The sequence below is a fragment of the Rana temporaria genome, chromosome 5 (genome assembly GCF_905171775.1).
Source record: "Rana temporaria chromosome 5, aRanTem1.1, whole genome shotgun sequence".
Classification (NCBI taxonomy): Eukaryota; Metazoa; Chordata; class Amphibia; order Anura; family Ranidae; genus Rana; species Rana temporaria.
The window spans coordinates 399,578,767-399,591,937 of NC_053493.1; the positions used below are offsets into that span (position 1 = coordinate 399,578,767).

General features: G+C 48.3%; 1 protein-coding gene across 1 annotated transcript in view; it reads left to right on the forward strand.

Annotated features, from left to right (window-relative positions):
* The window catches only part of EFR3A (EFR3 homolog A), a 225,687-nt gene that overhangs the window by 154,795 nt on the left and 57,721 nt on the right, over positions 1–13,171 (forward strand). Inside the window, exon 17 of the mRNA XM_040354978.1 lies at positions 10,759–10,890. Coding sequence (XP_040210912.1) covers positions 10,759–10,890 — 132 coding nt within the window. The remainder of the gene's footprint in view (positions 1–10,758; positions 10,891–13,171) is intronic.

Consider the following 13,171-nt stretch of genomic DNA (forward strand, 5'->3'; position numbering starts at 1 on the left):
CTGAGGAGGTCATGATGCCTCTCTTCCCCACGTTAGGCATGCGCACGTGCTTTTCATTTAATTAGCTACGGCAGGAGCAAAAAGGGGGCGTGGTCACGCGAGCAGGCACGAGAGCGTGCGCGCTGCTCTACTGCGCATGAGCGAGGCGAAAAACGTTGAAATCGGCCTCAGGCGCTTACTTTCAAACATCCAACTTACAAACGACTTCCTTAATTTGGGCAAACAGAAGCTCACAGCAAAGTAGTTCTCTACACAGGGCACCGTCAAATCTTTTGTGTCGTACAAGCCTTGGAACCTTCCATCAGCTCCAGCACTGCAGCCTCCATCAGACTCTTCAGCACTCAACAGTCAATTAATTTGTTGTGACCCAACCTGTTGTGGCAGCTGTGGGTATGTGTCAGGTCCTAAAGGAACAAGTGAAACAAGGGCTTAAGCATCTTCCACCAGATCAGCTCAAGCTTTGGCAGACGGAGATCCAGGATAAAATGGGTAATTTCCACGGTATCCTTAGGATACAAAATAGAATTCCGGGACATCCCCCTTTTTCGTTCCTAAACTCAAATGTCTCCAACAATCCATTAAAAAGAAAACCCTTCTTCCAAGCAGTGGATAACTTGCTGTCCCAAGGGGTAATCAAAGAAGTTCCCCCTAAAGGAACAAGGCTCAGGGTTCTATTCAAATCTCTTTGTGGTTCCAAAACCAAAAGGAGACGACAGACCCATTCTGGATCTAAAAGCTCTAAATCGGTTTCTAAACATTCATCATTTCCAGATGGAAACTTGATCAGTGGTTTCCACCCTACAAGGCGAAGAATTCTTGGCGTCAATAGACATCAAGGATGCATATTTGCATGTGCCTATTTATCTCGAAAAGTTCCTAAGGTTCGCTGTGGAACACCGCCACTATCCGTTTGTGGCTCTACCTTTTGGATTGACTACGGCACCTCTCGTGTTTTACAAAGGTTCTAGCCCCACTTCTAGCAAAGCGAAGGACGAGGGGTATAACTGTGATGGCCTATCTGGATGATCTACTCTTGGTAGAACAGTCAGTGGCACAATTAAATCACAGTGTACTCAGTACAGTAAACTACCTAGAGTGTCTAGGCTGGATCCTAAACTTCCAGAAGTCCTCTCTACAGCCCTAGAGAAGGGTAGATTATTTGGGCATGGTCTTGCACACAACCCAAACCAAAGTATTCCTTCCGGAACCAAAGGTCAAATCCTTAAAGGATCTGGTCCGCATGGTCAGGGCGAAGGGGAAACCATCAATTCGCCTTTTCATGAAATTGCTGGGGAAGCCATTCCGTATGCCCAGTTTCATTCAAGACTACTCCAGAGCAGTATGCTGGCTCCCTGGAACAGAAAGATCCAGGCTTTAGATTGACTGATGCACCTATCCCCAGAGGTGCGCCAAAGCCTCAGTTGGTGGTTAAGCACCAAGAATTGGCAGGCAGGGAAATCCTTTCTCTCAGTCACTTAGAAGGTAGTGTCTACGGATGTCATGCTGTTGGGCTGGGGGTCAATTCTGGAAGAAGCCTCAGCCAAGGGTACCTGGTCCAAGTCCGAACAATGCTACTGCGGTAGCTTACATCCATCACCAAGATGGCACCCGGAGTCGGAATGCTCAGAGGGAGGTGAACAAGATTTTAGCATGGGCAGCTCATATTCTTTGTATTTTTGCAATCTTCATTCCAGGAGTGGAAAATTGGCAAGCAGATTACCTGAGCCACCAGGAATTGTCGCCGGGGAATGGTCTCTCCACCCTGACATTTTTCAGGCTATATGCCAGAAATGGGGGACCCTGGACGGTAGACCTGTTCGCCTCCAGGTTCAACAGGAAGTTAGACCAGTTCGAATCGAGGACACAAGATCCTCTATCCTATGGAACAGATGCACTAATGATTCCCTGGGATCAGTTTTCCCTGATGCATTCCCTACAGAGACTTCCTTGCAGCAGCCAATCCCAGACGACGTCCGCCAGTGACGAAACGTGTAGGGTGGTCTGCGTTCACGACGAAATTACGCCTCTCCATACGGAGATCCTGTGAAACGTTGTATTTGTACCCATATACATCGTGCATTCCCTACTTGCTCTTGTAAGTGCAATACGATCTTTTTCATTAAACCTATTTTATCGCAGTATACACTATGGATCTTCTTTTTCTTATTTCTCTGAGATTCTATTGATCCGATCTTCTGCATACGTCCAGTTTTAACCACGAGTCTTCAGGGAGACGTTAAACACTCCAGGCACATACTGACCGCTGTGATTGTGGTCACAGCTTCTGGTAAGGAGACTGCATTAACAGCACTTTGGTGTCCCCCCTGGTGGAAGGAGTGTATTTTTTGGTTTTACCACACAGTTCATATATTTCAGGGATATGCAATTAGCGGACCTCCAGCTGTTGCCAAACTACAAGTCCCATCATGCCTCTGCCTTTGGGTGTTATTCTTGTGGCTGTCAGAGTCTTGCTATGACTCATGGGACTTGTAGTTCTGCAACAGCTGGAGGTCCGCTAATTTCATATCCCTGATATATATGAAGAATTCCCTTGGCTTATGCACATTCAGTTGTGGATTATTGGGACTTTTGTATTATTTACAGTGGTTTACCACGTTCACTTATTTATGCATTTAAATAGTTTATTATTTAGTTTCGATTTCATTGTTATTTCATATATGTTTGTTTTTGGAATATTGTTTTTCATTCACGTATTTTGCACATACAGTTGTGTTCAAAATTATTCAACCCCCCAATGCTGTAAAGGGTTTTAGAGAATTTAGTGTACATTTGTAATTGTATTCAGAATGAAATCCTACAAGGACTTCGAAAAAGAACCATATGCAACTAAAATGACATCAATTGGTTTTGTAATACAGTAGTAAATGTTAATTTTGTGAATTCTTCATTTACACAATTATTCAACCCCTTAAAGACTACCACTCTGAAGAACAGAGGTTCATTGAAGTGTTTTCAATCAGGTATTGAAAACACCTGTGGATGTCAGGGAGCAGCAATAAAGCCTAATAAGCACCAATCAGGCAGCTTTAAAATGACTGTGATACTCAGCTCCTTCTAGACATTTACTGGTGTGGTTACAAACATGGTGAAGTCAAGAGAATGGTCCGGGAAGACAAGAGAAGAGGTGATTACTCTTCACAGGAAGGGCAATGGCTATAAGAAGATTGCAAAGATGTTAAACATACCAAGAGACACCATAGGAAGCATCATTCGCAAATTCAAGGCAAAGGGCACTGTTGAAACGCTACCTGGTCGTGGCAGAAAGAAGATGCTGACTTCGACTGCTGAGCGTTACCTGAAGCGTAGAGTGGAGAAAAGTCCCCTTGTGACTGCTGAGGAACTGAGAAAAGATTTGTCAGATGTGGGTACTGAAGTTTCTGCTCAGACAATATGGCGCACACTGCGTAATGAAGGCCTCCATGCCAGAACTCCCAGGCGCACCCCCTTGCTGTCTCCAAAGAATAAGAAGAGTCGACTGCAGTATGCAAAAATCATGTGGACAAACCACAGAAGTTTTGGGATTGTGTTCTGTGGACTGATGAAACAAAATTAGAACTGTTTGGGCCCATGGATCAACGCTATGTTTAGAGGAGGAAGAACAAGGCCTATGATGAAAAGAACACCTTGCCTACTGTGAAGCATGGCGGGGGGTCAATCATGCTTTGGGGCTGTTTTGCTTCAGCAGGTACAGGGAAGCTTCAGCGTGTGCAAGGTACCATGCATTCTCTTCAGTACCAGGAGATAGTGGATAACAATGTGATGCAGTCCGTCACAAACCTGAGGCTTGGGAGACGTTGGACCTTTCAACAGGACAATGATCCAAGCATACCTCCAAGTCCACTAGAGCATGGTTGCAGATTAAAGGCTGGAACATTTTGGAGTGGCCATCGCAGTCACCAGACTTAAATCCGATTGAGAACCTCTGGTGGGACTTAAAGAAAGCAGTTGCAGTGTGCAAGCCTAAGAATGTGACTGAACTGGAGGCTTTTGCCCATGACGAATGGGCGAAGATACCCGTAGATCACTGCAAGACACTTGTGTCAAGCTATGCTTCAAGTTTAAAAGCTGTTATAACTGTAAAAGGATGTTGTACTAAGTACTAAGATTAAATGTCAATTGGGGGTTGAATAAAACTGATGATAATGATGTGAGCACAGAAAAGACATTTGTGGTTATTTCATTATAAATGTTATGTTATATTTGTCTGACCGACACGTGCCTCTTTGATTAAATTGTAAGCAGGATGACAGGATGATCAAAATCAATGTCAAACTTGGCAAAACAATCAATTTCAGTGGGGGTTGAATAATTTTGAATACAACTGTATATGTTGTATATTATCCCAATTTTTTCATAGAAATTTTTGGTATTATCAATTATTAATTTTTTAGCGCTGTACCTCATATTTAAACACTTTTCCAATTTTGTATCCACAATTTTTTGGTACTGGCAGCAATTTTCCCAATCACTTGATTTAGTTCAGCGCAGTATTTTTTCCAATTCTTTGGTTCGTTTTTTCTAAAGAAGGAATACCAGTTCTCAGTGACCCTGAATTGGCCCAGAAGGTCCTGGTACACCAAGGTCATAAGGATGGCAGTGGGGAAACCTTGGATTCTCACTTCGCCAAGACCTGCTATAACAAGGTCCAGTGTTCCATCCTTCCTTACAAAAGCTAAATTTGACAGTCTGGCTGTTGAAACCTACATACTGAAGAAATGTGGGCTCTCGGGTCCAGTTCTTTCTACTTTCATTATTGCTAGGAATCCTGCCTCCAGGCTCATTTATTATAGAATCTGGAATGCATATGTTTCCTGGTGTGAATCCAAAGCAGTGGTTCTCAACCTGGGGGTCAAATGATGATTTTCCAGGGGTCACTGAATCCTGGGCTGTTCCTGAAGCCCGCAACGCTCTCCCAGCCCTTTTGTGGCCGCCCAGCAGGGCTGTCCCTGGAGCCTGTGGCCGCTCAGCTGGGCTGTTCCTGGATAGAGAGAGATAAAAGGGAAAGAAAGGAGAACAAAAAGAAGAGTGGTACATCCTAAAATGTACCATAAGGGGTTTTAATCCTGTAAAAGTGAAAGACTCAGAAAGCACTAAATGTCCGTGGGTTAGGGGCGCAAATTACTTGTCTTGCCTTGGGTGCTGACAACTCACGCTATGAAAAGCTATTTACCGTTAGGGGTCCCCTCAACTTAGGAAATGTTATCAAGGGGTCACGGCACTAGAAGGTTGAGAACCACTGATCTAAAGGGTGGAACCCTCAAAAATATGTCATCGGTAGGATTCTGGCCTTCTGTGAATTGGGGGTAGACATGAAATTAGCCCTCGGTACTGTTAAGGGTCAAATCTTGGCTCTATCGATCTTTCAGAGACCATTAGCATCTCATTCCCTAGTCAGGGCATTCATCCAGGGGGTGTTGCATGTAAATCTGCCAGTCAAACCTCCCTTGTGCACCTGGGATTTGAATCTAGTTTTGTCGGGCCTGCAAAAGCAGCCATTTGAACCTATCCGTCAGTAGTCCATTGATTCTCTTGAGTCGAAAGTTGGCTTTTTTAGTTGCTATCTCTTTTGCTAGGAGAATGTCTGAACTAGCAGCTCTTTCCTGTAAAGAGCCTTACAGTAGGTGTTTGTGATATTGTGCTTTTAGCACGACAGCGTCGCGCTGATACTCGGCGACATGGTGCCGAGATCTCGCACTCACTGGAATAGTGACAGCACATCCCAGCAAGCGCGTCATAGAAGCGACGGGAGATCCGACTTGGATTCCCGCCAATTCTACACGTGTGCGGTGTTTGTTATGAATCCTGAGGGGGAAGTCCCCGCCGGATTTTAAATAAAAATCCGGCATGGGTCCCCCCCTCAGGAGCATACCGGGCCCTTAGGTCTGTTATGGGTTGTAAGGAGAGCCCCCCCTACGCCGAAAAAAACGGCGTAGGGGGTCCCCCTACAATCCATACCAGACCCGTATCCAAAGCACGCTACCCGGCCAGCCAGGAAGGGAGTGGGGACGAGCGAGCGCCCCCCCCCTCCTGAGCCGTACCAGGCTGCATGCCCTCAACATGGGGGGGTTGGGTGCTCTGGGGCAGGGGGGCGCACTGCGGCCCCCCCACCTCAGAGCACCCTGTCCCCATGTTGATGAGGACAGGGCCCCTTCCCGACAACCCTGGCCGTTGGTTGTCGGGGTATGCGGGCGGGAGGCTTATCGGAATCTGGGAGCCCCCTTTAATAAGGGGGCCCCCAGATACCGGCCCCCCACCCTAAGTGAATGAGTATGGGGTACATCGTACCCCTACCCATTCACCTGCAAGAAAAGTGGTAAAAACACAAATAAACCACACAGTGTAATAAAATATTTTATTAGTCTGCTCCGGAGGCCGCCCCCTGTCTTCTTTATTAGCTCTTTTACCAGGGGGGCTTCTTCTTTGACGTCTTCGAGTGGGTGGGGGCCGCCGTCTGGTTCTCTTCCACCGCCGGGGGGGGGTGGCTTTTAAAAAAGCCCCCACCCCCCCGGCGGGTTTCCTCCGGCGTCTTCGGCGGGGCTCTTCTTCTTCCGCTATCCCGACGGGTCTTCTCCGCTATCCGGGGGGGTCTCCTATGTTCGCCGCTCTCCGCTGTTGACTCGTCGCACCCCTTTTCTTCGTCTCGCTGTCCGGTCCCTTCTTCCGTGCTGTACGTCTTCTTCCGTGCTGTGAGTTCTTCTTCCGCGCTGTGACGTCATGTTCTTCACTTCTCTTCTTCTCCCGATGTTGACACGCCGGTTCTCCTCGCTGAAATGACGGATGCGCGCCTTGCATCGGACCTATATAGGCCTCACAGTCCCATCATGCTCTGTACCTACCCATGTGATACCTACCACGTGGTAGGTATCACATGGGTAGGTACAGAGCATGATGGGACTGTGAGGCCTATATAGGTCCGATGCAAGGCGCGCATCCGTCATTTCAGCGAGGAGAACCGGCGTGTCAACATCGGGAGAAGAAGAGAAGTGAAGAACATGACGTCACAGCGCGGAAGAAGAACTCACAGCACGGAAGAAGACGTACAGCACGGAAAAAGGGACCGGACAGCGAGACGAAGAACCGGGGTGCGACGAGTCAACAGCGGAGAGCGGCGAACATAGGAGACCCCCCCGGATAGCGGAGAAGACCCGTCGGGATAGCGGAAGAAGAAGAGCCCCGCCGAAGACGCCGGAGGAAACCCGCCGGGGGGGTGGGGGCTTTTTTAAAAGCCACCCCCCCCCCGGCGGTGGAAGAGAACCAGACGGCGGCCCCCACCCACCCGAAGACGTCAAAGAAGAAGCCCCCCCTGGTAAAAGAGCTAATAAAGAAGACCGGGGGCGGCCTCCGGAGCAGACTAATAAAATATTTTATTACACTGTGTGGTTTATTTGTGTTTTTACCACTTTTCTTGCAGGTGAATGGGTAGGGGTACGATGTACCCCATACTCATTCACTTAGGGTGGGGGGCCGGTATCTGGGGGCCCCCTTATTAAAGGGGGCTCCCAGATTCCGATAAGCCTCCCGCCCGCATACCCCGACAACCAACGGCCAGGGTTGTCGGGAAGGGGCCCTGTCCTCGTCAACATGGGGACAGGGTGCTCTGAGGTGGGGGGGCCGCAGTGCGCCCCCCTGCCCCAGAGCACCCAACCCCCCCATGTTGAGGGCATGCAGCCTGGTACGGCTCAGGAGGGGGGGGGGGCGCTCGCTCGTCCCCACTCCCTTCCTGGCTGGCCGGGTAGCGTGCTTTGGATACGGGTCTGGTATGGATTGTAGGGGGACCCCCTACGCCGTTTTTTTCGGCGTAGGGGGGGCTCTCCTTACAACCCATAACAGACCTAAGGGCCCGGTATGCTCCTGAGGGGGGGACCCATGCCGGATTTTTATTTAAAATCCGGCGGGAACTTCCCCCTCAGGATTCATAACAAACGCCGCACACGTGTAGAATTGGCGGGAATCCAAGTCGGATCTCCCGTCGCTTCTATGACGGCTCTGTCTCCATCGCGGCAAGCCATCTCGGCGCTGGCTCCCACGATGGGGCTCGTAGGTGCTCAATCTCGCCGAGAAAGAGAGCGAGATTGACACAAAATCGGGTTCACCTACTGTATTTAGTTTGTCACAAAGACCAAATTGTATTATGGCCCCACCCTAATTTTTTTCCTATGGTGGTCTGCCCGTTCCATTTAAATCAAGATCTTGTTTTGCATTCCTTTTTTCCTGCACCACAGTCAGCAGGGGGAAAATTATTGCACTCTCTAGATGTAGTAAGAGCAGTGAAGTTTTATCTGCAAGCAGCTGCTCAGATACGTAAAACAGATGTTTTGTTTATTTTGCCAGATGGTCCCAAAAAGGTCCAGGCAGCATCGAAATCGACCATTTCTAAATTGATTCGACAAGTGATTGTTCAGACTTATGGTTTAAGGAATAAAATTCCTCCAAGTGCTCAAGGAGCACTCGACCAGGGCGATAAGTGCCTCCTGGGCAATGCATCATCAGGCTTTGATGGCTCAGACCTGTAAGGCTGCTACTTGGTCTTCAGTCCATATATTTGACCAAATTTTACCAAATGGATAGAAGAGGACATGAGGATGCCGCCTTTTGGGTGTAGTGTACTGCAGGCATCGGTATAGGGCCTCTAGTCCGATGGTGGTCTGCCTGATCTGTGTCTCCCTCCCCTCATATTGAGCATTGCTCTGGGACGTCAGACTATGTAATGACTTGAACTCTGTGTCCCGTGGTGTATGATAAAGAAAATAGGATTTTGCCTGTAAAATCTTTTTCTTGGAGTACACCACGGGACACAGAGGTCCCGCCCCTCTTTCTGGCTTACGTATTGCTTCGCTACAAAACTGAGGTACTTCCCTTATGGGAGGGGTTATGTAGCGGGGAGCCTGTCTTCATTGGTTGTGCCAGTGTCCAATCACCTTTGGTGAACTATACAATCCACTATGTAAAGACTTAAGACTCTGTGTCACGTGGTGTACTCCAAGAAAAGGATTTTAGAGGTAAGCTGTTATTAAAAATCCTATTTTTTTTACTTAAACGTAGTAAATGCACTCGTGCTTTATAAACACAGTTGTTGTTTTATTTTTACTAACGTGTTTACTCGAGCAGAAAGCAAATTTCCAAAGCAAGACCGTACATTCTAAAAAAATATATATATATGGTACAAGACATAACATGAAAGCTGATAAGTGTATACAACACTATAGAGAACAAATGGCTTTTTAATTATACAATAATTAACCCTGATGTAATGAGTACACTAAAAGCTTCTTAAAAACGTTGGGGACTATAAAACACATTTAAAGTAGATCTAAATTCTAACTAAATGAAATTTAGATCTTAGATCATAAACCGTTATCCAGTGCATCAAAAACAATCCCAATGTTGGATTTTTTTTTTTTTTTTCTTGTCTCTCAGTTGTGCCGTTTACTTTCCCCAGTGTCAGCCATATATCGTTGCTCTAGACTGGACTTTCAATAGTGACAGTGGTGGACAATGCATAAACAATATGTGTTGCCAGGGCAGTATGTAAAGGAGAGGAATGCAGGGGGTATAACAGAAGGCAGTATGTACAGGAGAGGAGAGTAGCGGGTGTGACAGCAGGCAGTATGTACAGGAGAGGAGAGTAGCGGGTGTGACGGCAGTCAGTATGTACAGGAGAGGAGTGCAGGGGGTAGAACAGGCAGTATGTACAGGAGAGGAGTGCAGGGGGTATAACAGGCAGTATGTACAGGAGAGGAGTGCAGGGGGTATAACAGGCAGTATGTACAGGAGAGGAGTGCAGGGGGTATAACAGGCAGTATGTACAGGAGAGGAGTGCAGGGGGTATAACAGGCAGTATGTACAGGAGAGGAGTGCAGGGGGTATAACAGGCAGTATGTACAGGAGAGGAGTGCAGGGGGTATAACAGGCAGTATGTACAGGAGAGGAGTGCAGGGGGTATAACAGGCAGTATGTACAGGAGAGGAGTGCAGGGGGTATAACAGGCAGTATGTACAGGAGAGGAGTGCAGGGGGTATAACAGGCAGTATGTACAGGAGAGGAGTGCAGGGGGTATAACAGGCAGTATTACAGGAGAGGAGTGCAGGGGGTATAACAGGCAGTATGTACAGGAGAGGAGTGCAGGGGGTATAACAGGCAGTATGTACAGGAGAGGAGTGCAGGGGGTATAACAGGCAGTATGTACAGGAGAGGAGTGCAGGGGGTATACCAGGCAGTATTACAGGAGAGGAGTGCAGGGGGTATACCAGGCAGTATTAAAGGAGAGAAGTGCAGGGGGTATAACAGCAGGCAGTATGTACAAGAGAGGAGTGCAGGGGGTATACCAGGCAGTATTACAGGAGAGGAGTGTAGGGGGTATAACAGGCAGTATTACATGAGAGGAGTGCAGGGGGTATAACAGGCAGTATTACAGGAGAGGAGTGCAGGGGGTATGACAGCAGGCAGTATTTACAGGAGAGGAGTGGAGGGGATATAATGGCAGACATTATGTACAGGAGAGGAGTGGAGGGGGTATAACAGGCAGTATTACAGGAGAGGAGTGCAGGGGGTATAACAGGCAGTATTACAGGAGAGGAGTGCAGGGGGTATGGCAGCAGGCAGTATTTACAGGAGAGGAGTGGAGGGGATATAATGGCAGACATTATGTACAGGAGAGAAGTGGAGGGGGTAAACTCCATTTTACTTCCTGAATTCTTTATAATTATGGATAATTGGTGCGATTTCCTCCTTCTGTAGGACATAGCAATCAGTAACGACGACAACCTGCAGATGTTTAACCGATGTAGCATCATGGCACTGGTTGCCGCCTATCTCAACTTCCTCAGCCAGATGATTGCAGTTCCTGCTTTTTGCCAGCATGTCAGCAAGGTAAGTACAACTACACTTTTTTCTGCTTTAAAACCAAAATGAAGCTTTAAAAACAAATGGCTACATTCAATAAATGCATTTTAGAAATCTTTCTGGTAGTTTAAAATGCTCCCTAGTACAAACCCCTCTCCTGTAGCATTCAGCTGCGGTAAGGACTGCTACTTCCTGTGTATAAGCAGCAGCCTATCTGCAGCAGTCCGTACTTCAGCCCTTCAGTTACCATAGAAATGTTTTAGGCCGAGTTAGGCTTGTATATTTTGCCTCCTTTTACAAAATTGGACACTGGTAAACTAAGGCCTCATGCCCACGGGTGTTTTTACAGCCCCTTTTAGGAGCGTATTTTACACCTTAAAAACGCCTCTCCATGTTGGTCTATGGCCACGCAGACATTTTTGAGCTGTAAGTGGCATAGGCGTTTTTGAGCTTAAAAAACACAGGATCCGTGTGTTCTGAGGCTCTAGCACTAGAGCTGTAAAAACGCCAGATGCCGGTAAAAGCTGTTAAACGCGGTTTAAAGCGGATGTGCCACTAAACAAATATATTAAAAGCCAGCAGCTACAAATACTGCAGCTGCTGACTTTTAATATAAGGACACTTACCTGTCCTGGAGTCCAGCGGTGATCGCAGCAGATGACGAGCCGATCGCTCGTCACCCTGCTGCTCCCCCCGCCATCCACGGTGAGGGAACCAGGAAGTGAAGCGCTCCGGCTTCACTGCCCGGTTCCCTACGGCGCATGCGCGAGTCGCGCTGCGCCCGCCGATTGGCTCCCGCTGTGTGCTGGGAGCCGAGTGTTCCCAGCATACAACGGGGGACAGACGGGAAGCAAGGAAAAAACCCGTCCTTTGCCCGTATCGTAGGGCCGGAAGTGGGTGCAGATACCTGTCTGTAGACAGGTATCTGCACCCCCCTCCCCCCTGAAAGGTGTCAAATGTGACACCGGAGGGGGGGAGGGTGCCGATCAGCGGGACTCCACTTTAGAGTGGAGATCCGCTTTAATGCTGTATACAGAGCATTAAGTCTCATCGGGCATTTCTCTGGGAGCCCATTGATTTGAATAGAAGTCGCACCACAAGTCTAAACATGATGATCCAACTTGCGGGGCGATTTTGTGTGCTGAGGATCTTGAAGGGGAACCCCCCCCCGGCCAAAAAAATAATTGTGTGGGGTTCCCCCCAGGACAATACCAGACCCTTAGGTCTGGTATGGATTTTAAGGGGAACCATCACGCCCAAAAAAATGGTGTGGGGGTCCACCCCAAAATCCATACCAGACCCTTATCCGAGCACGCAGCCAGGCAGGTTGGGAAAGGGGGGATGAGGGAGCGCTCCCCCCGGGCCATACCGGGCCACATGCTCTCAACATGGGGGGTGGGTGCTTTGGGGCAGGGAAGCCCTGCACCCCCCACCCCAAAGCACCTTGTCCCCATGTTGATGAGGCCTCTTCCCAACAACCCTGGCCGGTGGTTGTCTGGGTCTGCGGTGGTGGCTTATCAGAATCTGGAAGCCACCTTTAACTAGGGGGGCCCCAGATCCTGGCCCCCCATTCCAAGTGAATGAGTATGGGGTACAGTGTAGCCCAACCCATTCACCAAAAAAAGTGTCAAAAATAAACACAGTACACAGGTTTTTAAAGTATTTTATTAAGGTAAGTCCGGTGTCATTTCCGATTTCTTATCCCCTCTTCTGGTGAAGTTTTTCTGCCTTTCTGGTTCATCTCCTCTCTGCCCTGTCTTTGCTCTCTGCTGTCTTCTCGCTCTTTTGCCGGGTCTTCTCCCTCTGTTCTTCCAATGTTGACTCCGATGTTGGGATGCGATCATCCCGTGTAATGTTGTGTCCGCCAGGTGCAATGACTTATGACACTGACGTCATCTTGAGGCCTTTTCCCCTTGTGACATCACTGCCCGGGGCATGATGGGGTGATGACATCACAGGGGCAGGGCCTCCATATGTGGGTGCCCCGCCCCATGCCAACATAAGTCATTGCACCTGGCGAACCCAGCATTACACGGGGGAGATTGCGTTGAGTCAACATCGATAGAAGACCTGGCAAAACAGCGAGAAGACAGTGGAGAGCGAAGACAGGGCAGAGAGGAGAAGAACTGGAGAGGGAGATGGACCGGCAGAGGGAGAAGACATTGCCAGGAGAGTTGGAGAGGGGAGAAGAAATCGGAAGAGATGCCGGAGCTGCCTTAATAAAATACTTTAAAAACCTGTTGTGACGGTATTAGAATGATATCCCCGTCAAAGATTCCCTTCTTCCATAAGAACGTCACCCAATATT